Source organism: Anolis sagrei, chromosome 3 (assembly GCF_037176765.1).
Source record: "Anolis sagrei isolate rAnoSag1 chromosome 3, rAnoSag1.mat, whole genome shotgun sequence".
NCBI classification, from domain to species: Eukaryota; Metazoa; Chordata; class Lepidosauria; order Squamata; family Dactyloidae; genus Anolis; species Anolis sagrei.
This window is the reverse complement of record NC_090023.1, coordinates 215164201-215190145: the sequence shown is the minus strand read 5'-3', so window position 1 is coordinate 215190145 and position 25945 is coordinate 215164201. Positions and strand designations below refer to the sequence as shown.

The following is a 25945-nucleotide window of genomic DNA, read 5'->3' as shown; positions in this document are numbered from 1 at the left end:
GTATCTCCCTCTATGAACCATCTCAGAGGTTAAGATCTTCTGAGGAGGCCCTGCTCTCGGTCCCACCTCCTTTGCAGGCTGGTGAGGAGGAGGGACAGGGCCTTCTCAGTGGTAGCCCCTCGGCTATGACACTCCCTCCCCAGAGAAATTAGATCACCTCCCTCCCTCCTAATCTTCAGAAAGAAACTGAAGACATGGCTATAGGACCAAGCCTTTAGATAGCAATGCAGTGCAATAAGAGAAGACAGAATATCTGAAACTATGACAGGAACAGCTCCTTGACTAAGATATCAGATTACATGGTTCTTGCTAATAATTGTTTTTAATGTTTTTATGCTTTTTAATCTTATGTTTTAATGTATCTGTTATTTTTACTATATGCATGCTTAATTTTTTATGGCATCACATTGTTGCCTATTGTAGGGCCACTCTGAGTCCCCTTTGGGGGTGAGAAGGGTGGGATATAAATACTGTAAATAAATAAATAAATAAACCACTGTGCACATTTCTTGTATATAGCAAGATATCAAGGTCTAGTACAAATTGGGGATGAGCATTAAACAGTCTAGAAAATTAATCTAAAAATATTCCTTGAGAGCTAGTAATGTTATTAGTTCAATGAAAAATAAAATATGATGCATCTTACCTGAAACATCCACTTTTGAATTGGAACAGGACAAGGGGAGATATGGTAAGCAGACACCAGTATGCCTTCAGTGATTACAAAAAGCTGCTGTGCTATCCCTGAACTACAGAAAGAACCATGATTAATCGATATTTTGGGTGTGTTTATATTTAACCTGTTCATTAACTTACTAGCACAAAGATATCAAGCCTGACTATTAACTTGCTAGCACAAAGGTAACAACTATCAAATCCAGACAGCTAAAGCAAAGTTATGAAATACAGCTACACCTTCATCTGCAGTATTCATGGGAAGCATTCCTACAAGAGCAGGGGAATTGCTGACTTGTATAAGACAAACTGTACTGTCAGATTGCCCAACAAAAGCGGTGAGTTACTGCCATGGGGCCAGGAGTCATTTTTCAGATTGACCAAGTGCTCAAAGGTTGTACTGTTTTGTGGGTGCAATTTTTTAAAAGTTAAAACACAAATTGTTACATACAAATAAAACAGATTTAAAATTTGCTGAAAAGATTGAATCACAATTCCTTATTAAATTCATTTTTTAAATCAACCCATTCATTATTAAATAATCAAATCACCTTCTCACAATAATAAATTATTCTTAAATTTGTATTTACACACCAATGCACCTTAGAGCTATTTATATTGACGAGATACTGGCAATGACATGGATTATTTGTATTAAATTAAAGTTCAAAAATTAACTAGGATATTGACTATAATCTATTTAGATCCTGTTGTACTGATTAGCAGAGGTAACTCTAACTCTAACTCCCAGAAGCCCTAGCCAGCTTGTCCAATGGTCAAGAATTCTGGAAGCTGAAGTCCAATACAGTTGGAGGATGACAAGTTTGACACCCCTTTGGGGTGAGAAGGGCAGAATATAAATACTGTAAATAAATAAAAAATAAAATTGGGTTATTGAATATTTGAAGGTCTGATACCAGGTTTTGGTGCCCAGCCGAAGTATTAATTTAATTAATATATAGAGAAAGCACTGGAAAGCTGCAAGGGCTGAAAAATCTACAAGCAGACCATCTACTCTACCTCTCTGTCCTAGGATACAAATAGAAACCTAGGACATTTCCAAGATGCAACTTGCTGGAGAAGTATGACAGGTATTTATTTATAAATGAATAGTGAACTTCTCACTTAATAACTAAAATGAAGTTTAATCAGACACCAATCTACACACACACATATAAAATGTCCAACAGAAGATTCCCAGAGCATAAGGCAAAAACATACTAATATGTATTTTAAAATAATGATAAATATTTAATAACGCACCAAACTATAAATAAGTACCATTTTGTGGTCAAAGGTTTTTATGGCTGGACTCAATGGGTTGCTGTAAGTTTTCTGGGCTGTATGGCCATGTTCCAGAAGGTGCACTATTTCTTGGATTTGCAGACTTAAGCTTGGCCGTGTCAATATTTTAAGGGATAATATTGTAATCTATTTTAATGTAGTTTATACTGTTGTTGACTTGTTTGATGTTAATTGTTATACTGTGATTATTTCTTTGTCGGCATCTAATGACTGCCAGTTGCAAGCCGCCCTGAGTCCCTCCTCGGGGGTTGAGGAGGACGGGATACAAATGCTCTAAATAAATAAATAAATAATTCTCTTCTGACTTTTGCCCTCATCTATGGCATACATCCTCAGAAGTTGAGGGGTCTGTTGGAAACTAGGCAACCTCTGAGGATGCTTGCCATAGATGTAGGCAAAACGTTAGGAGAGAATACTTCTGAAACATGGCCATACAGTCCGAAAAACTCACAGCAACCCAAAAACCATTTTGCTATCATATTTTAAAAACAGAGACGCCCATGTTAATCAACACTTACCTAAAAATGTATTTTTCAATAGGATTTTGGGGATGAAATCCAAAGTTCCTCAGATCAAGATTATGTTGATTGAAGATTTTCCCAGCTTGTTCTACTTGGAATATATTTTCTCCTGGATGTTGATCAGGAATACCGTCAATGATTGAATATTTATCTAAAATCTCCCTATAACACATAATTACATCTGTAAGTATTTAGTCCTTACAAGTGTTTGAGAAATACCAAACCCGGTGGCGCAGTGGGTTAAACCCCTGTGCCGGCAGGACTGAAGACCGATAGGTTACAGGTTTGAATCCGGGGAGAGCGTGGATGAACTCCCTCTATCAGCTCCAGCTTCTCATGCGGGGAGAAGCCTCCCATAAGGATGATAAAACATCAAAACATCGGGCATCCCCTGGGCAACGTCCTTGCAGACAGCCAATTCTCTCACACCAGAAGCAACTTGCAGTTTCTCAAGTCGCTCCTGACATGACAAAAAAAAAAACATAAACATGCCTTGATTTAGCCATTTTATGTAAGGGACACCATTTCATTTACACCACTGTATATAATTGGACTTGAGAATCCAAAAGGGGTTCTGGAACCAAATCCCAGCAGATATCATGGGCCCACTGTAACTACTAACAGATAAACCAAATGCCATTCAGAAAGTCTTTTGAGGAATTTAAGAGGGATATGATTTATCTTAACTAATTATTTCTGTAAAATTTACGGGGGGGAAAGGAGAATATGATTTTTGCAAGAAATTCCTTAGAAGCAACCATCCAGCATGGCTGAAGGAATTACATTAAGTTGTGTGCCAGAAAAAAAGGCATTTAGAAGTGATCAGGTTTTCAAGATAGTTTGCACATGATAAAATTGAGGCATAGGTAGTAGTGATAGACAATATCTTTAAAGCCTCTAAGCAAGAATTAATTTTGTCTTTAAAAAAAATCTTGGGTATAAAATAAGTTATCAGAGAAACCTGTTCTCCACTATTTATATCTGACAATTTTAGACTACTAGCTAATGTATTTGTCTTGTGGAAGAAAAAGTAAACAACTGATTCAGGTCTCACTTAAATAAGTTTTTGTCAATATCAAAGTATCCAGCATCAAGCAGTACATTGTACAGCTTGCTGCCTGGGAATGGTAGGAGTTGTGGTTTAATGCACATCGAGATTGACAAGTTGAGGATATCTGAATTGGATGATGACCTGTGCACATTTTGGCAACTCAAGTTTATACATTCTTTCAATGTGTCCCAGCACCTGACTAGCATCTCCTGTACTTTAAAGATTAAGTACCACTCCAAGACGAAACAAAATACTATGTGGAAGGCAAAGAATCACAACAGTGTGGGTTGACTGAAATGTATCAACCACAGGAATAATATTCCGGGCTCTATCATATATGGATAGTGCCTGACAATGTTCCTGTGCACCTGACCCCTTTCATGTAAACAGCTTGTTCAAAAGTACTATTAAAAAGTTAGCAAAATGGAAGAGTTGCCACATGAGAAAGCAGAGACAGTAAACATGAGAATGGACCTGTGTTTAGCAAGCAATTCATCATCATAAGTTTGTTCTTCAAGTGGGTAGTTTTTTTCAGTGTTCCCTTTGGCTTGCTGTAGCTGTCGTTCTAGCTCTTCTATCCTGCAATGGAAATAAAGGTGCTTAAAAAGAGTTAGCCTGTGTTATAATAAAATAGCTGAACATAGCTTTGCTTTTCTTACATTTTTCCCATTACAACGAGTCCAGTGCGATATTTCTGTTTCCAATCTGAGAAGGCATCTAGACAACATCACTACTGACAAGCAGTATTCTCTTTTACAAGATTATTTCAAAGAAGAATCAATAAGAGCATAAGCATTCTATAGATGAACACTCCAATACAATACTCTAGGTGTCTGGTGGTGGTAGTCATGCAATCTTCCAACTTTCTGGAATTGAATGCAATTAACCAAAAACAGTTTTGTTTTTAAGCAATCTGTACACCTTCAACCTTATTTGAAAGTGCAGCATAACCATATCTGATGCTATTCTTGATTTTTATAATACAGACAGGCAGCAAAAAAAACTTTAGAGCTCCCTCTTATGTAATATAGGTGAAATATGGAACCCTTGCAACTTAGAAAAGAGCAAATTGAATGCAGATATACCTCACTTAACAAAGCTTCTGACAATGAACCCATTTTTATGTAGGTTTATGCCTGGCCTCCACTTTCTCCAATCTTCTTAATAGGTGGAGACATATTTTTAAGTGACATCTGCACTGCAGGGATGGTAAAGGGGTACTGGAGAAACATACTGTCAATGTTAGGTTGCAGCAATATGTCTGCACAAAACAATGCAACAAAGCCTTCTGTCTTGGTAGTAGCATGCAGGGGAGTACATGCAACCATAATTCCTTCTCAGGTTGCTCACAGAGAGCTTTTTCTCCTTTTTATCTACAACCACTCTGCCTATTCTTGATGTAAGTTTGCAGATGACACGAAATTGGGAGGGACAGCTAATACTCCAAAAGACAGGAGCAGAATTCAAAAGAATTTTAACAGATTAGAGAGGTGGGCCAAAACCAATAAAATGAAGTTCAACAGAGACAAATGCAAGATACTCCACTTAGGCAGAAAAAATGAAATGCAAAGATACAGAATGGGGGACGATGCCTGGCTCGAGAGCAGTACGTGTGAAAAAGATCTTGGAGTCCTCGTGGACAACAAGTTAAACATGAGCCAACAATGTGATGTGGCGGCTAAAAAGTCAATGGGATTTTGGCCTGAATAAACAGGTATAGTGTCTAGATACAGGGAAGTCATGCTACCCATCTATTCTGCCTTGGTCAGACCACACCTGAAATACTGTGTCCAATTTTGGGTACCACAATTGAAAGGAGATATCAACAAGTTGGAAAGTTTCCGGAAGTGGACGACTAAAATTATCCAGGGTCTGGAGAACAAACCCTTTGAGGAGCGTCTTAAAGAGCCGGACTTGTTTAGCCTGTAGAAGAGAAGGCTGAGAGGAGACATGATGGTCATGTATAAATATGTGAGAGGAAGTCATAGGGAGGAGGGAGCAAGCTTGTTTTCTGCTGTCCTGGAGACTAGGGCGTGGAACAATGGCTTCAAACTACAGGAAAGGAGATTCCACCTGAACTTGAGGAAGAACTTCCTAACTGTGAGAGCTGTTCAGCAGTGGAACTCTCTGCCCCAGAGTGTGGTGGAGGCTCCTTCTTTGGAAGCTTTGAAACAGAGGCTGGATGGCCATCTGTTGGGGGTGCTTTGAATGTGATTTTCCTGCTTCTTGGCAGGGGGTTGGACTGGATGCCCACGAGATCTCTTCCAACTCTATGATTCTAAGTTTTCTTGTCTCCTTCCATTTTCTTAGAATCATAGAGTTGGAAGAGACCACTATGATTCTATGATTCTAAGTAAGTGAAAGGAGAAAAGAAAACTTATAATCATAGAATCATATAGTTTCTTCTGTCTCCCTGGAGTCCTATCTGCATGAAAAGGGTTGCCTAACTCTGTTCTAAATAAACAATGCTAAATTCAACTTAAAACTAAATGCTCTTATGAAACAAAAAGCCAGGCAAGCTTGGGTATAGCTAACCAATCATAACTCGTGGAATGCTATGCATGGGAGGAGGGCCATGGGGAACAATTATAAAAAGCAAAGGCTCTATATAAAAAGTATTAAGACAGATTCCAGTAGCAGGAGAGATATGGTCAGTTAGATCCAGAGCTAGAACCAATAAATAAAGAGAAAAACTGATTAGATCCTAATAGAGATTTGGAAGCTGAGAATATGGAAAGTATCAGGAAAAACTGTAATTTTGAAAATTAAGATATTACTATATACTTTGCCTGGAACAAGCATAAAAGGTACTGATTTTTTAGACAATAAATAATTACAGTTTTATTTTATCCACATTTCATCTTTAATAATACCAAAAATACCTATGGTTTATCACACAGAACCCAACATCTACTTGTCTATAGTGCTCACTCTGAGACCAAAGGGAAAGATATCAATAAAAGGAGCCCAAGAGTTGCACCTTGAAAAAGGATCCATCCAGGCCGTTAGATGAAGTGACAAAAATAGCCTGATTCTATGGGACAGGTCCATTGTTTATGAACAGTCAATACAGTCAGGCTGTAATAATAAGGACAGGAAAAAGAAACAGGCAGGCGTACCTACTGAATTCTTCCTTCTCCTCCAAGAGACGATTCAGATAGGAGACATTAATCTCCACAGAAGGCTTGGAACACTTAAGAAAAAAAATACTAGTTAAAAAATGAAGGATTTCATATGATGTATTATATACCATTTGATTCCAGATTATAATAAATATTTAGAGGTCTATTTCAGAAAACAGTTGAAAGTAATTAAGAAAGTGAGATATGAGAAGTTCCTAAGAACTAGCTCTCTTTGGCACAGCAAGAAGCAGAAACATCTGCAGGAAAGTGTGAATGTCTAAAACAGGTATCTTACGAACTGATGCATACATACGAATTTATTTTTGCAATAATTTATTTTGAATAATATCTGGAAACCAACAACATATATGGGCTAAACCTGGATTTACCTGGAAAAAGTAGACCATAGCTCTTTTTCTAAGACACCAAGAAAGTGTTCTTGCAAGCAGAAGGGAAAGCAGTAACTTCTCAAAAATCTCAAAATGTTTTGAAACATTTTATATTTTTAAAACTGTAACCTGAGAAGACTTTTTTGTTCAATACTGTATCAATATTTTCTTTTACCAATACATTATTCTTATTACTTGATTCTATTGTATTTTGATGGTTTTAATATACAGTAACTTCTATTTGGACTTAATGATAGTTGTAGAGCACAGTCTTAAATAAAATAACTAAATAACACAACTATTTGGCATGGTACCAAAATATTTGTTAAAGGAAAAAGTGTGCTAGCTCTGGCAGTCACCATGGAAACCAGCCCAGGATTTTCCTCTCCCCACTCCTCAGCTGTGCTATATAATGCTAGTCTTGATGAGGCATCTTCCCCTAACACCAAAACAGCAGTGCATTTCAAACATAACAAGTTTCAACCTCATTTATTATGGTGTATTAGCCTGAAACTACGTGTCTGCATTTTCAACTCATTTTCTCTCTTCTTCCCTGCTGGTTTCATATTTTAAAAGGTGAAGGAAATTAAACCAGTTCCTAAGTTTGGATTCCATGGCAACTAATAAGTAAACCAAGACATAAGCAGCAAGGTGCACACAGCAAAGAAATGCAAGACTTCTTCTCAGGTTGATAAAATGTGTTTTTAGTAATCTTGTGCATTTGTATAGAATCACTGTTTCTGTTTCTTTCATTCGTAAGGCGTTTTTCAGTGCCTCTTCTGAAATCGGGTGCCTTTCCAAATGAGCTGCCTTGTCCCAGGTCCGAAAAAACAAATATTTTTGTCCCATTGGTGGCAATGGGCGGGCTTCCCATGTTCCCCTTCCCCTCAATTTTAGGGCTAGTGCTCAGCTGCAGGGAAAGCCTCTTCCAAAGAGAGTGCATGTGTGGTGTGCAGGCCCAAAGCACCAGCGCCTGCCAGGGCCTGTAGCCAAGCGCCAAAAATCAGGTAATCAAATGGTTACCATTCCCACTTTCGTTTCACTGATATTGCCGTACTGGAGGGGAATGTACAGTTTCATGCTTTCCGAATGAACAAAGAGGTACGAAAACACAAATTAAACAGATAAAATGGTAACCAGGCCTATGACTACTTTTTAGAAAAAACAAATTACTGTATATACTCAAGTATAAGCTTAGTTTTTCAGCCCTATTTTTAGGCTGAAAAAGTCCCCTTTGGCTTATACTCGAGTCAAGGTTATTTATTATTTTACTCTGTTGTTGTTGTTATTATTATTATTATTATTATTGCATTTATTATTTTATTATATTTATTATTATTACATTTATCATTTTACTCTATTATATATTTATTATTTTACTGTATAATTGTTGTTATTGTTACATTAATTATTTTACTCTTTTTATTATTATTGTTATTATTACATTTGTTATATTGCTCTCTTTATTATTATTGGAAGGATATGTAAGCACATTTACACCGAAGGTAAATAATCATTTAATCAGATTTGGACAGTCTTATCTTAAATGACATTTTTTTTAAATATTCAAAATTATATAACCTATCGATTCCTCAATTAATGTAATTTACTTGGTATCTATTTTTATTTTGCAATTTACCAGTAGCTGCTGCATTTCCCACCTCGGCTTATACTCGAGTCAATCCGTTTTCTCAGTTTTTGTGGTAAAATTAGGTGCCTCGGCTTATACTCGGGTCGGCTTATACTCGGGTCGGCTTATACTCGAGTATATACGGTATCTTACATTAATATTGTAGGTAAAAAGGTTATTTCATCTACTTACAGTAACACTATGTGACAGAATCAGAGTGCCCGTTGTATTATCCTCATCATTTATTCGTTCTGGACTTTTTTCACATGTGGGACTCTGAGATAATATTTTCTCAAGTGGCAGGAGTATCTCTTCATCACTGCTATCCAGACTGCAGTCAGAGATTTCTTCTTCACTATTAGAAACACTTCGTTTTCTACTTGGTGCACCTGACTTTAAGCTAGAAGCTTCAATGTTCAACTTGTGTAAGTCGCATGAAGATCCACTGGTAGTGACAGGCGGACAACTTTCTGACAATGGCACACTGTTGCCACTTTCTAAAGATGACATAAGCTGGTCTGTAGTTTTTGAAGACAAGGCAGAAGTATTGTTCTCAGTCTGTTCTGCTTCTCCTTTGAAAGAATTGTGGTATGATGTCGAAAGAAGAGATGAATTATTGAAAGTATAAGAATCATCTTCTTCATAACATCCTATTAAAAAAGGCAAGTCACTGCCAAATGACTTCATACCCTCTAGTGCTGCATCATCAGAACATCTTCTGTGTTTTGAATAGCTAGATTTATGCTTTTCCAGTGAACTACTAACACTGTAGTTTTGTCTCACAGGCTTCTCCAAGTTTTTTGTTTTCAAAGAGAGCCTTTTTTGTTTCTCAGGAATATGTTTGGATATTCTTGATAAATTTGTAGAATTGATGTATACCGATGGACACGATTCGCTTTTTTCTCTATTGGCAATTTTATCAGAAGTCTGCTTTGAACATAACACAGCTTTTGACACATGTGTTGCCAATGACTCATCTGTAAAATAAAAGTGAAGAAATAATTGCACAAAGTGTAAGACTTTTTAAAAGTATCCTTGGAAAAGGCTGTGCTTAGGCCGAGTTGAGACACTCGTTGCCTTTATTTCTGCAAATATATTGATCAGAATGCAACTGTAATAAAATGCTATAAAAGAAGGCTGTAGTGGAAATATACTTTCAAACACCCTCCCAGAGACATTTCTCTGAGTCTCTTCTCTCTCAGGAAGCATAACAAAATAAGCTAATGACAGGCCAGGAGTGTTTGGGATGACTTAGGGACATTACTGCCTTTTGATTTACTGCAATTATTGCCAATGCACTCTCAGACTTAACCAACAACAGGAGTAATGTGGCTGGTAATAGGTCCTTCTAGAAAAATGGCTAATAACGTATCAGGATTGGTGAATCTCTAAGTGTTTGTCAGACCCAAGTCTTCTCAAACAACAAAAATGGACCTAAGACCAAATATGCCCGCAAAGGTTTGCTCTTTTCTACCAATGAATACTGTTTCTTGGCAGGGGGTTGGACTGGATGGCCCATGAGGTCTCTTCTAACTCTATGATTCTATTCTATGGTAGAAGCAAAGAGAAATGTCATCTGTGCAAAAAAATAAAGAAATAAGATTGTACAAGCTCTACTTAAGCACTGACCGTTCAGATGATGAAATAAACTGTGATTAGCAATATGCATTAGCAACTATGAAGCAGTATTTTACACATCTATATTTCATTACACTTATAACAGAATGACTTCAGAAATATGTTTTGAAAACATCTCCAAAACAGAGATTACTATAAAAATATGCCAAAATTTGGCACCTCATACATTAGAACATTGTAGTTATGTTATTTGCGCATACTAGAACTGCTATGCACTGGGACTTACTTACAAGCAAATATATGTGTGTGTGTGTGTGTGTGTGTGTGTGAGTGAGTGAGATAGTACTGTACTTTAGATACACATAAAGTTATCTAAAGGCTTATTCAATAAGTTAGGTCCAGAGTACTACCAAAAAGAAGAAATATTATAAATGAGGACTCTACAATGCCTAACCTCTCAAATAAGCTGGGAATGCATAGACTGAATAAAGGATGGCACTAATTTTTTTAAAAATCAGCATGAAGTTGTAAATAAAAAACACCTGCTGTATCCCTTATTTATTCACACTCCCTCCTCCTTCGCAGGCGCGACTGGTGGGGACGAGGGAGAGGGCCTTCTTGGTGGTGGCCCCCCGACTCTGGAACTCACTTCCCAGGGACATCAGACATGCCCCAACTCTGTCAGTCTTTAGGAGGAGCCTGAAAACGTTGTTGTTCCAGTGTGCCTTCCCAGAATAAGGAAAACTCTCAGCAATATGCCATCAAAATGCACTTTACCATTGAGTTAGGACTGACTGCGTTCCCTCACTTCTCTCTGAAAATGTTTATGTCCCGTCAGCATTATTTTAATTTTAATCTATTACATTTGGCCCAGCCATTGGTTTTTAAATGCTTGTATGTCACTGTTGATTGTTTATTGCTTATTTTTTGTCATTTATATGATTTGTATTGTATTGACTGCTGTATTTGATGTTTTGTTGATTGATGTATTGTGGGCTTGGCCTCATGTAAGCCGCACCGGGTCCCTTGGGGAGATGATAGCGGGGTACAAATAAAGTTTATTATTATTTATTATTATATTATAATTCAGTAGCAACCAAATGGCACAAGGCCAGAAACACAACTATATTCCCTCCAGCAAAGCAAGCCAAGCACATCAAAGTCCATCTGAAGACATTTCTTATGTGGACGACATGTAAAGAAAAGGCAGAGCCCACCAAGGAGACACCCCAACTCCACTCTTCTTACTCCTTTAACCATACATAAGCAGAACTCATTAATTCAACATGTGGTCGAAAGAGCAGACCATACATCAAGTTAGTGAATTCTGGTTACAGTTTCATCCACAAGAGTGGATGAATAGACGCATCAAAAAGAAGGGGATGCCTGTATTGGGAAGATGCTATAGTGAGGCAAGCAACCTGTGAACTGTTCTACACCACTAATTTTTCTGCTTGTACCTGAGGAAGATTTCTGTGACGAGAAGGATGATGTGTCTCTCAAGATATCTCTTGTGTCCTACAAATAAGTACAGAAAATATTTCACAAGTCTATAGAAAAGTTATGCTTGAGGAATATAGAAAGCAGTGCTGTTCTTTAAAAGCCACCACTACAGTTTATTTGGCAGTGAAAAGGGAAATTGTAGAGTAACCAATTACCAATTCCAACTAAAGTCGTCATAACATTCTACCAAAGTCAATCCATTCAATCCACTTGTAAATTGTAAGCCAGCAACTTATATAAATCCCATATTACTGTAAAGCAATATCCACACATTGCTTCATTAGAAGAATGGCACAAGCTCGCTTAACTTAAAAATAGAAAAGGTTCCTTATCCTTCTATCAAGAGAAGCAGATACAGCTAGATTCCCAATTATTTTCTCCACAAGCTCTATTCTTTTGGTAATGAAACATTAAATAAAAATGCAGTTCTTCCATGTGAAACATCGGTGAGGCATGTGTTGTCATGGAAACTTTAATAATGAAGGATGTCCATTATTAGTACTGCTTTGATACAGGACAATTTACTAGATGCTTTATGAAAAAACTACACTCTCCTTCTCATGCTTCATCTCTGCTCAAGCTGTTTCTTGGGAAAACAAAAAAAAATTTGATAAAGCCATCATTTGCAAGTAGTCATGTGCAAGCTTTAGCCCTCCAGGTATTTTGGACTTCAACTCCTACAATTCCTGACAGCTGGTAGCCTGTTAGGAATTGTAGGAGTTGAAATTCAAAACACCTGGAGGGCCCAAGTTTGCCCACGCCAGCTCTATAAGGTCCCTACACAGATCATTTTACATTCTGTCATTCTCTAATAATGATGATCTTATCTGAATAGGATATTTTTCATTCTTTTCAATGATTTCTGAGCAAATGTTATCTTTTAATACTGAAGAATAATCAGATGAGCAGTTCAATGTAAACAGTATACAAACCACAGTATTTCGTTGGACAGGCTTTGTTGAAATTGAAACACCATTATCTGGATTGTCCCTTTTTTCTGATTTAGCACCTCTGAAAAAGACTTCAATTCTAGGGCTTCTGTTCGATGGCGAGGACAGTAATTTTCTTCTTCTTTTTGGTTTTGGAGAACCAATCAATTCTAGATCTACGCAGTCCTTTTTACATTCCCTGCCATTTTCTGATAATGGTGATCTTGTTCGAATAGGGATTTTCTGGGTTTCAGGGTTTTCTGTATTATCTTTTAATATTAAAGAATGACCATATGAGTCATTCAGATCAAAAAGTTTCCGAACCACAGTATTTGAATGCATAGTCTTTGTTGAAACATAAACACCATTATCCGGATTGTCCTTTTTCTCAGACTTAGCACCTCTGAAAAAGGCTTCAATTATAGGGCTCCTGTTTGGCGGAGGAGGTTGGAACTTTTTTCTTCGATTTTGCTTTGGAGAACATATGTTTTGTCTAAGTTGTGCAGTATGTGCAGCTGCAAAGCCGCTTTCTCCATTTCTTTTTTCCGAAGAACACAACACAGTTCTGTCTTTATAAACAAATGTAAGGGAAACAAAACAAAAGATTATCATTGCGAAATTACCATGATGTTATGGCAACAAACACAAGATTCAAGCAAAATGTATCCACTGTATTTCAACAAGCCATTAATATATAGTAATTTAGAGACCAGTTGCAACATGTGCCTCTATACTAGGTTATTCTAAGATTCACTCCATGGTCACAGAATGTAACATTTAGTTCTATTTCAAACCACAAACCAGATTGCATATCATGTCAGAGGCTGCCAACATTATGGGTCTTCTTTACAACCCAGCCTATTTGCAGCAGGGAATTGTGCACCAAAGTCCCTATTTACGGGATTAGAAATCAGATGTTATTGCCACCCCCTTTCCCCCAGCTATGCCATCAAAAACCTAATTTAAAGTACACATTTTGCTTGTGGGTTGGCTTTTTGAAAGGAGGGATGATGTGATTCGGAAATTTGGTGGGAAACTACTACAAGTCACTAAAAGCAAGCATTTTCTTACTTCTAAATTAATTTATAAATGAAAATTTCCTTGGTTGACAATGAAATTTGTTGATATGATTTGCAACTGAATTTGCAAAAAGAGCCGTGAATTGTGTTCTATATGTTTCATGGCTGAACACAAGTACATTCAAAATTCAATTTGTAGCAAGGCCATACAAGATTAATATGAAAACATGACAGTGTAGGCAAGACTGATTTTGACAAATCGCAGCCACATTTGGTTCTGGCCCAGCTTACTTATCCAAAAGCATCTGCCTCTACGTTCCACCTCGTAACTTAAGATCATCCGGGGAGGCCCTGCTCTCACTCCCGCCAACGCAGCTGGCGGGGACGAGAGACAGGGCCTTCTCGTCTGTAGCCCCCCGCCTGTGGAATGCGCTTCCAAATGAAATACGATTGACCCCATCCCTCCTGGCGTTCAGAAAGAAATTAAAATCTTGGTTTTGGGACCAGGCTTTCGGACAATAAACATAAAGCAGCACTTTGACTGGAAATGGATTGGCAAGACGATATGTATGAGGATACGGCTTTATGGTTCTATCAGTGGGTTTGTGGACTGACTATTGTTTTAATGACTTATGATAATTTGGTTATAATTAACTGCTACTGTTTTAACTCTGTATGTATTTATGGTTTTATACTGTGTTATTGATTGTGGCATCAAATTGCTGCTTTGTTAGCTGCTCTGAGTCCCCCCTCAGGGGTTGAGAAGGGCAGGGTAAAAATGCTGTAAATAAAAATAAATAAATAAATAAATAAATATAAAGCAAACTTCTCCTACATTTCAATTCTTGCCTTGAAATAAGCAACACTGTTCTTTGTAGTTCAACAACAATTCTGTATTAAACAACTGGAATCTAAACCATGTGGTCTAAAAGAAGAATTTTGACTTAAACTTTACAAGATAGAACTGAACTTTTAGTTTCAACTTAAAATCCTGGGATTGGATACAAATTTTACAATGCCTTGATAGTTTATTAACATCCCAATCTCAACAAAGTTTTTTATGAAGGCATTCTTTCCTTGAAAGCTCAATTGTCCACATACAAAGCTAATAATTCTCTTGGGAATCACAAAAGATCCCAAACCCCCAAGGAATATATGGCACAATCCCACTTCTAATACACTGGGATTTTATCTTCAGCTCTGATTTTGGCAAATCTGGAAAGCAATAAAATAAACAGGAAACCAACACAATGCATCACGACATGCCTTTTCATTCCACATTGCATTTCAAGCATAATTAACTGCCTCCAAACCTGCAGCAAAGTGAATAACCTTTCCATTTACATGTATAAAAACACACTTTCAAGGAAAAGTGCAATGTATAAATATATCCTATTGTACAACAACCTTACAATTGTTCATTAGAAGTAAGGTCTGCCTACCTTGGTTTACCGTTAGTTTGAAGTAGTCAGTAATGCACTGGTTTCTGTAAGAGAAAAAAAACCAAAGCTATGAAAAATGACAAATATCTAAACCTGATGCTTAAAACAAGTGAGTTTGTGCTAGAGAGGAAGACAGACATGCAGAACTTAAATATGACTTTAAAAACCCCAAACATCACACTAGCACTACTGCTTCTGTTATGTGACTGAGTTCTACCATAAAAACAACATATGTTTTGGCATCAGGAACAATGACAAAAAAAGAATCTAGTTCAACTTCTCTTCTAAGAACCAAATGTAATTTAAAATATTCTGCTCTGTAGTCACACCTTTGGAGGCTGGTCTGCTGCAGCCATACTGGAAGCAAACTTATACATCGTAAATACTAGAAGCTATTATAAACCATGCATACGTAAGATCTAGATTTGTAGAAGAAAAAAATACCTCAAGATTCAGAACAGTTCCTTTGCAAGAGTTTGCAGAGTGTATCACTGATCTCAGTGTGCCTACTGACTGGGGGCAAGCCCTGAAGTAGTGACTCAGTGAAGACTTTGTTTTCATTCATCCTTATCTTTATCTTTCCATGATTCACCACTATGACCTTGGTTTCTATCTGGTAGCCTCCTCCTCTGAAGTAATATAATTCCAGAATGGCCTATGATTGTGGATAATGTGGTTTTTAGTTGTAATTGCAATGTTTTATATGTTTTCATGCTCTTAATCTCGTTTACATTTTTAATTGAAATGTATATTTAATTATATATTGGATATGTGTTGTTTTTAAGGCATTGAACTATTGCCTATGTTGTAAGCTGCCTTGAATCCCCCTCGGGGTCAAGAAAGGCGGGATATAAATAGAGTAAATAAATAAATAATTCGGCTGAGTCACTAATAACAAAATAATCCAAATACAGAACACATAATAAAGGTATTTAGTAGACTTATATACCCTAGAGAAAAAGAATAGACAGATTTGTGGAGTAATGGTAAAAGAATGCAAGAGTCCTTTTAATACGTATCAATAAAATGGTGTTATACTTTTCTTAATGTATCTGTCAATATGCTACATGTATACGTTATTGTTATAGCAGAAGTGATTGATAATCCGATGCAGGAACCAACATTTATCTCACTTTACTTTTTTATTTATTTCCCAGACAAAACAAATTGTAATAATAGACACTCAAGCATGATCTAATTCTAAAAATGAATGGAACTGCCACCAGCATGGTGTAGGCAGTGGTTTGAAGATTGGACTACAACTCTAAAAACAAGGGTTTGAATCCCTGCCCAGCCATGGTAGCCCACTGAGTGACCTTTAGCAAGTTACATTTTTTTCAGAGGAAGGCAAAAGAGAATTGCTCAAAGTTTTACCATAGCCAATGAAATATCTATAAGAAGCCCACCAGGACAAAGTGAGCAACAGCCTGCTCCCACTACTGTTTCCTGGCAACTGGTTCTCTCTAATCCTGTGGGTGGCATATCACTGTCACGACCTTGTTGTCTCGGACACACCTGTCCTATATTAATTTATCTAATTCTCTTCTAAAGCCATCTGTGTGGTTAGCCATATTCTAATAGTATATCCTACATTTTAACTATGTCTGCACCAATACTTAGTTTTGTTGGTCCCGAATTTAACACTATGCAACTTCAGTAGAAGTTCTAGTATGAAATGGACAAATTCACAAATTTTTGATTTTCCAATTTATCAAAGCTACCTAACAGGAGGCTTGAAAAGAAATTGTCCAGTTCTCTCAAAGTGGCCCTGCTAAAAAGTGTAAGAGGACACTTGGAAGAAGAAAAAATCCGCTTAATGCTAGAACTCAGGATCCTACAGTATATGTAATTAGTCTCCCTTGAACACACACTTTTAATTAGTGCTACCCGAAGCCTTTTATTGAGTAAATCATGCAAACTATTGACTGCCCTTAAAGAAATAGGTGTGTTTTTTAACATATTTTATTATGTTATAAACACAAATCAATAAGCTAAATTTCAAGTGTTACACATATAAATCTTGAGTAATTCAACAAATATTAAAGACATTATGCTAATTTACACTGATGTAGATTACATTATCCCCACCTTCCCTCCCTCCCTCTCCCTCCTCAACCACAGTATATTTCTACTAATCTTGCAGATCCAGCCACTTGTAGAGTCTTTGTATTTTTTCTTTGATGTGATCGTTGGCTCCTCCATTTTTCACCCAGTTGAAGTAGACTTTCCATCTATTTATAATGATCTTTCTTTATGTTGCAGAATGGTATAAAACAGGTCTGGACACTTTGCTATTAGAAAGGGACCGAAATTAGGTAGGCGAAGTCTTTTAGGGCCACAAATAGATTTTTAGCACCTTGGTTCCCAAGTAAGGTATAATTAATGATCAAATTAGGTTTGTTGTTGCCGCTGTGTGCCTTCAAGTCGTTTCAGACTTAGGGTGAACATATCAAAGTTTTCTCGTCAAAATTTATTCAGAGGAGATTTACCTTTGATCTTCCTCTTAGACTGAGAGAGTGTCACTTGCCTAAAGTCAACCTGTGGGTTTAAAGCCATAGGTCGATGTTCAAACTACTACACCATGCTTTCTGAATTCTAAATTACTTCCCTTCTGTTTCCTACCTGCTTTTCTTCCTTCCTTTTGTCCCTCACTTTCCCCCTTCTTTTGTTCTCCCCTCCTTCCTTTCTTCTTTTTTCTTTCTCCCTTTCCTTTTCTCCTTCCTTCCTTTCCTTCTTTCCCGGGGGAAGGCAGAAGAAAGAAGAAGACAGGGAGCAAGCAAGTGGAGGCAGCGGCAAGAAAGGAAGTAGCTAGTGGGTCTGTGGAGAAGGGTTGGCCATGGAGGAAGCAGAGTGGCCATGGAAAAGAGGTGAATTGGCCTACAGAGGAAAAGGCATCTTAGAGATAATTTCTATAAAAGGATGCTTAGATGGCATTTACCCCCCCCCCCCCCATCAAAAATATATTAAGGGGTACATAATAAATGTTGGAAATATGAAGTTCATGAAGGGACATACGGCCATATGTGGTGGGCCTCTAAAAAGATCAACATTTTGGAGACAAATTCATGGGGTAATCTAAGAAATTTGTAAGACATGCATGAACTTCAAGCCAGAACCTATATTACAAAAACTGTTGGATGATAAAATTTTAAAAAGGATCTTGAGAGAATATTGCAGTACATGTTAACAGCAGCAAGAATCAAAGATGTTCAACAGTGGAAAAAGAGAGAAACACCAGCTATAGAAGACTGGACAGTGAAAATATGGGAATTAATAGAAATGTAGAAGTTAACAATGTTGTTGAAGAATACATCACTGGACAAATTTTCACAAGAACGGAAAATATTTTATCAATAATATTGCCCAAGAAGCATTTACTACTGATCGCTAATGATAATCATGAGAAGAATGGCTTGTACAATAGCAGAACAGTACAAGCCAGGAACCCAAAGAAAACAACAGCCATTCCCTTTGGTCAGTAGCAATTGCACAGCCCTGTTTAAAAAAAAATGATGTACCAGATGGATAGCACTTTGATCTATTAATGGATCCATGTATTTCTATCCGTAATTGTCTCTACACTGCATGACAGAAACCAGAAGTCAGAAAACAGTCAACACAGGGTCAAAACAACAGGATTTCTGCCGAGGTTACACAGTATTTTGGCAATACCCACTAGGGACAATCTCTGACCAGTACAAGGAGCAGAGGCACCAAGGAAACAGGGATCACTTTATGCATCTTTTCCTTCTGCCGAAGTAAACAAGCAAATATTGTGGAATGCCCTCCCCAGGGACATTAGATCAGCCCCCACCCTCTTAACGTTTTGCAAAAAAGTTAAAACCTGGCTATATGAGCAGGCCTTCCCAAACGCAGTGTAGCTATGAAACTCTGATCTCGGAACAGTTGGACAATGTGACTGGACAATGACTGATTAATGAAATGCCGAGGACTTATGGTTTTTTATTATGTTTATTGATGTCAATTGTAATGAATTTTTTTACCTATGTTAAATGTTTTTAATGTTTAAACTATTTTTGTACTGTTGTGGGCATCAAATTGTGCCGTTTTGTAAACCGCCATGAGTTGCCCTCGGGCTGAGAATGGCGGTATAGAAGCGTAGTAAATAAATAAATAAATAAATAATATCAAAAGGGATAGCTTCCTTATTTGCTCATTCTTTCCTCAGTTAGTTTTGGAGGGTGGGGTGGCAGGCAAAAGTGTGAATACTCCCTCAGCAAACCAGGTTAGTACTCAACAGTGGCAAGAAACAATTACCATCTCTCCTCACTTTCACCAGGCAAGAGCAAAGAATCTTAATCCTACCATTCAGAGAAACAACACAGGTTGTGGCTATTGCTCCACGTATGTTATCTCCACAGTTTTCTCCACCTAGCAACAAAGAGGCAACCTTCAAATAATAATAATAATCATCATCATCATCATCATCTTTATTTATACCCCGCCACCATCTCCCCCAACGGGGACTCAAAATGAAGGGATTGCTTGTCCTTTTGCCTTTCATACTTTGGGCAGCACGACTTGAATAAAGAAGACTCCCATAAAAGTATAAGTAGCTGTTTCTTGGATGCAGTGTCCAAAAAGGAAAGTCAAACTAATGGTGGGATTTCCTTCTCGAAGAGGTGGCTAGTAGATTGATGTTGGTCCACAAGCCTTTGACTGCCAGTCCTTGACAAATTTCCAAGAATGGAAGAGTCAATTGCAGCCGATGGGCACATGGTGCTCATTGGTGCAGTGAAGAAAAAACCTGAGGGTTCATCACATCTGGCAGCTTAAGAAGAACTGCTCTATATAAGAAAACAGCATTAGGAAGCATGCCTCAATGGCCTAAGCTTCATAAACATACAACCAAAAAAGAGACATGTGAGGGCTACAATAAGAAATCAATCCACTTCAGTTATTTACCTCACAGCAGAGAGGACTAAAGGCATCAAGGAAATAGAAGCTACTGGGCATGTGATGTAAAAGATACACACAAAAACACACACTTGTGGAAAGAGCCTGATGTGCATCTCTCAGTATTAGCTGGTGCATCTAAAGAGTGCAATAATTAGCATGAAAACTCATGCGAAGGCCAGTCTCAAAGGTGCTTAACTTTCCTATGGAAGCAGGCCTTCCCTGATAGTGAAGAGTACTATTGAAAACGCCAGTTTTATGTGTGCAATATATGCATTATAGTGGACCTCCGACAATGGACCTGACAACGGTCTAAAGGAATGGATTTTAGTTTTAGTTTGGGGTTTTAATCAACTGAATATTTAAATTGTTGTTTTTTGCTAGTGATGTATAACGTGTGTTGTGGGTTTATAATTTTATCAGATATGTTTTGATCTGTTGATTATGTTTATCTTTATGTATGATATGCTTGTTTACGTGAGTCCCAATTTGGGAGAAAATAACTACCCTGTTTCCCCTAAAATAAGACAAACCCATAAAATAAGCCATAGCAGGAGTTCTAAGCATTTGCGCAGTACAAGCCATATCCCAAAAATAAAACATAATGATAGGCGTGGCTATGCGGCATACAAGGTCGGCTCCCCCTGTCAAGTCCCAGTTGTTTTGTGCATGCTACAACCCGAGGCATAGAGTCATAGAAAGTGAAAGTAAAAGTGTGCTCACTGAAATGAGGAGTAGGATGCTCTGCTTTAAGTATTGTGTGTCCTCAGGGGGAAGAAGTAAAGCTGTGGCTGCTCTTTTACTCAGCACTATGGGTCTCTCTCCCACAAAACCAACCAGCAACAGTCTGTGGGTCTCCCTCAATCCCCACAAACACCAGTCAAGCTGCTGCTTCCCAGCACTGACCAGCAACAGTATGTGGGTCTCTATGAGCCATCGCAAACTAGCCTCCTGCGGGAGCAAACTGTGCCAGCACGTCCGTGACGTCACGAGACTCCGCCTCTCTCCCCGCCCCTTTCTCCGCCTCTTTTTCCGTGCCAGAGTGGTTTTTCCTTTGCTAGGGCAGCATTGCCAGAGTACTCTCGTTGAATTCTGTCAACAACGAGAGTATGCTGGCAATGCTGACCTTGCAAAGGAAAAACCACTCTGGCACGGAGAAAGAGGCGGAGAAAGGGGCGGGGAGAGAGGCGGAGTCTCGTGACGTCATGGACGTGCTGGCACAGTTTGCTCCCGCAGGAGGCTAGTTTGCGACGGCTCTATCACCTCATGCAAACACCAGGGGGTAGGGGAAAAGCTTCAGGAAGCAGTCTGCTACTCAGCCCAGAGAGATCATCCCATAAATGCAGATTGTTGTACCATCTATCTATATATATATAAAAATGCTCTGTGCATAATGACTACCATAAAAACAAAAGAACCAATGAATGAAATCACACCAAATTTGACAACAAAATGTGTCACAACACAAAGAGTGACCATCACTCAAAAAATTATGATTTTGTCATTTGGGAGTTGTAGTTGCTGGGATTTATAGTTCACCTACAATCAAAGAGCATTCTGAACTCCATCAACGATGGAATTGAACCAAACTTGGCACACAGAACTCCCATGACCAACAGAAAATACTGGAAGGTTTTGGTGGGCATTGACCTTGAGTTTGGGACTTGTAGTTCACCTACATCCAGAGAGCACCGTGGACTCAAACAATAATGGATCTGGACCAAACTTGGCACAAGCACTCGATACGTCCAAATATGAACACAGATGGAGTTTGGGGGAAATAGACCTTGACATTTGGGAGTTGTAGTCACTGGGATTCACAGTTCACCTACAATCAAAGAGCATGCTGAACCCCACAAACGACAGAATCGGGGCAAACTTCTCACACAGAACCCTCATGACCAACAGAAAATACTTAAGGCCATCCAATCCAACTCCCTTCATCAGGGCAAGAAAACGTAATCAAAGTCCTCCTGACGAAGAGCCATCCAGCCATAGATAGGTAGATAGATATGATTCACACACACACAGATATAGTATCAGAGATTTGAAAGAGACTCCTGAAGAAGGACAATGATATGTTGCATGTTCCAGGGTGGGCAAACCAGACACTCTCCACATCAACACTGACAAAGAAACAGCAAGAAATACTGTTTACCCACAAGCATAAAGAAATTACATATATTAGAAACCAACACTTTCTCATTACTTTATTTTCCAGATCAACAGACAGGGCCACAGCAATGCGTGGCAGGGGATGGCTAGTATTTAATAAAAAATAAGACATACCCTGAAAATGAGCCATAGTGTGTCTTGAGGAAAAATAAATACAAGACAGTGTCTTATTTTCAGGGAAACCATGATATAAAAAGTTAATAACAATTGGTGAAAATGTAAAGTTTTCCCCTGGCATTAAGTCCAGTCGTGTCTGATTCTGGAGGGTGGTGCTCATCTCAGTTTTTAAGCCAAAGAGCCAGCATTGTCAATAGACGCGTCAAGGTCATGTGGCCGGCATGACTGCATGGAGCACTTACATGTTTTCGAACTGGTAGGTTGGCAGAAGCTGGGGCTAGCAACAGGAGCTCACTCCACTCCCTGGATTCGAACCGCCAAACTTTCGGTCAGCAAGTTCAGCAGCTCAGTGGTGGCACAGTGAGTTAAACCCTTGTGTCAGCAGGACTGAAGACCGACAGGCCACAGGTTCAAATCCTGGGAGAACGCGGATGAGCTCCCTCTGTCAACTCCAGCTCCCCATGTTGGGACATGAGAGAAGCCTCCCACAAGGATGGTAAAACATCTTGGAGTCTCCTATGCAACATCCTTGCAGACGGCCAATTCTCTCACACCAGAAGCTACGTGCGGTTTCTCGGATCGCTCCTGGCACACACACAAAAAGCAGTTTAATCTGCTGCGCCACCGGGGGCTCTCAACAATAGGTAGATGCTGGATAAAGATAGTTTCCTGTTATTGTCGAAAGCTTTCATGGCTGGAATCACTGGGTTGTTGTAGGTTTTTTCGGGCTATATGGCCATGTTCTAGAGGCATTCTCTCCTGACGTTTCGCCTGCATCTATGGCAAGCATCCTCAGAGGTATGGCCATGTTCTAGAGGCATTCTCTTCTGACGTTTTGCCTGCATTTATGGCAAGCATCCTCAGAGGTACCTCACTACCTCTGAGGATGCAGGTGAAACGTCAGAAGAGAATGCCTCTAGAACATGGCCGTATAGCCCGAAAAAACCTACAACAAGCCATATTTATTTATTTATTTATTTAAAGTACTTCTACCCCACCCTTCTCAACCCCCGAGGGGGGACTCAGGGCGGCTTACAAAAAGGCACAATTCGATGCCTACACAAAATACACATAATGTACAAAACCATAGTTAAAACAATTATCACAGTTAAAACAGTCGGTATATAACACATCAATAAAACTAATCTCATGCTCAGCGTTCGTCTTTCAGAGTTCCATAATTCCATTCCATTAGTCAATTCCTGTCCATCGTCAAAGTCCTTTCTTTATCTGCCAGATTGTCCTAATGCCTGGTCCCAAATCCATGTTTTCAATTTTTTCCTAAAGGACAGGAGGCATGTCGCTGATCTAATTTCCCCGGGGAGTGAATTCCACAGGCGGGGGGCCACCACCGAGAAGCCCCTGCTCCTTGTCCCTGCCAACCTCACTTGTGATAGAGGCGGGGTCGAGAGCAGCGCCTCCCCAGAAGATCTTAGACTCCAAGGTGGGACGTAGAGGTTTCCTGTTGCTTGAGAGTTCCAGTTAACTGAGAGTCTACTGTGATTTGGCACGACTTTGAACCATGGAATTACAGCAGAGCTTCCTGGCAGAGAAGACTAACCTTTGCTTTGCGTGGCTGCATCAACAGCTGAGGTTTGTAATTTAGAATACACTTTGACACCACTTTTACTGCCATGGCTTAATGCTATGGAATAATGGGAGTTGTAGTTTCGGATGCTCTTCAGCCTTCTCTGCCAGAGAAAGCTGATCCCCAAACTACAGGCCCTAGGATCGCCTAGCAAGCTTCCCTGGCAGTTCAAAGTGGTACAAAAGTGAGGAAAGGCTGCCTAGATTGTGCAAACAAGGGCGTTGCATGGGAAACCACACCTCTTGTGTTTACCTGCCAGCCTTGCCTTCTCGGCCCGCCGTTCGGCAATGGCGCCCGGCGGTGCTCAGGGGAGAGCGGTCAGGGTCGCTGCCCTTTCCCCCCTCGCCGGCGCCGTTGCTAAGATTCTGCGTCATAGCCCCCGACGTCGCCGCCTTTTGAGGAAACCTCAGGGTTCCGGCTGAGAGGAAACGAAACCCCCGCGCCTTCCGCACTCCATCGCGCAAAGGAGCGGAGCAAAGGGCTTCGGAAGGAAGAAGGGCCGCTATTGGTTGCGCTCAGGGGAGGGCTTCTTTTCTATAGGCTGATGTCACCACTTGAGGCGGGAGTAGAAACAGAAGCGCTGTTCCTATTGGTTGTTGGCGCAGAGGCGGTTCAGAGCCTCCTGTCTTGTGACCTCAAGCCGTCCTGTTTTTCCCTCAGAAGAGGGAGGAAAGGGAATTGGCTTCAAAAGGCCGCTCCTTGGCGCCTTCGGCTCGCGTCGCTTCTGATTGGCTGGCTGGAAAGCGCGCGGAGGATGAGCCTTTTAAAAGCTGTTGGAATAACGGCTGAAGCAGGCACATCTGACTTGGAGTGTTAATGCAGTTTGACGCCACTTTAACTGCCAAGGCTCAATGAAAGGACCAAGGCAGAGACATCTCCAGCTCATCCCCTGTTTGGGTATCAGCCAGCACGTCAACCACTTAAATCTAGATTTTCTAAGATCTACAGAGACACTCGCTGGAACACCTCAGCAAGTGAGGTGTTCCAACTCAGTATGCATGCTGCTGAGTATGCATGCCCAGACACATCTCACCACACTAAAACAGTGGATGTGGCTCTTAATGAGACATGCCACATTATCACGGGGTGTCTGCGCCCTACACCACTGGAGAAATTACACAGTCTAGCTGGTATCGCACCACCTGACATGCGCCGGGAAGTGGCAGCCAATAGTGAAAGGACCAAGGCAGAGACATCTCCAGCTCATTCCCTGTTTGGGTATCAGCCAGCACCTCAATGACTTAAATCTAGAAATAGTTTTCTAAGATCTACAGAGACACTCGCTGGAACACCTCAGCAAGCAAGAGTCCAAAAATGGCAGGCTCAAACCCAGGACCTCAACCAATGGCTGATACCAAATGAGAGACTCCCCCCTGGGCACACAGAAGACTGGGCGACTTGGAAGGCACCAAACAGGCTGCACTCTGGCACCAGGAGATGCAGAGCCAACCTTCAGAAATGGGGCTACAAAGTGGAATCCTTGACATGCGAGTGTGGAGAGGAGCAAACCACTGACCACCTGCTGCAATGCAACCTGAGCCCTGCCACATGCACAATGGAGGACCTTCTTGCAGCAACACCAGAAGCACTCCAAGTGGCCAGCTACTGGTCAAAGGACATTTAATCAACTACCAAACTCACACATTTTGTATTTTGTCTGTTTGTTTGCTTTGTTCTGTTAGAAATGTAATATAATTTGACTGGTTGTCCTGACACGACAAATAAAAATGAGGTGGAATCCTGAGAATTGAACTGTGGTGTTGGAGAAAAGTTCTGAGAGTGCCTTGGACAGCAAGAAGATCCAACCAGTCCTTACTTCAGGAAATAAAGCCTGACTGCTCATTGGAGGGAAGAATAGTAGAGGCCAAGATGAAGTACTTTGGCCACATCATGAGAAGAAAGGAAAGCTTAGAGAAGACTGATGCTGGGGAAAATGGAAGGAAAAAGGAAGAGGGGCCGACCAAGGGCAAGATGGATGGATGGT

The 25945-nt window shown here is 39.6% G+C and overlaps 1 protein-coding gene across 2 annotated transcripts in view; it reads right to left on the bottom strand.

Annotated features, from left to right (window-relative positions):
- The window catches only part of SLF2 (SMC5-SMC6 complex localization factor 2), a 40201-nt gene extending 15735 nt beyond the window's left edge, over window positions 1-24466 (bottom strand). For both annotated transcript variants that reach the window (XM_060768285.2, XM_067465857.1), the window contains exons 1-9: window positions 24214-24466; window positions 15165-15208; window positions 12707-13272; window positions 11732-11789; window positions 8886-9670; window positions 6672-6745; window positions 4027-4131; window positions 2499-2663; window positions 647-749 (exon numbers count right to left, since the gene is read on the bottom strand). In XM_060768285.2, coding sequence (XP_060624268.2) covers window positions 647-749; window positions 2499-2663; window positions 4027-4131; window positions 6672-6745; window positions 8886-9670; window positions 11732-11789; window positions 12707-13272; window positions 15165-15208; window positions 24214-24335 — 2022 coding nt within the window. In that variant the 5' untranslated portion in view covers window positions 24336-24466. The remainder of the gene's footprint in view (window positions 1-646; window positions 750-2498; window positions 2664-4026; window positions 4132-6671; window positions 6746-8885; window positions 9671-11731; window positions 11790-12706; window positions 13273-15164; window positions 15209-24213) is intronic.
- Window positions 24467-25945: the final 1479 nt, after the last annotated feature.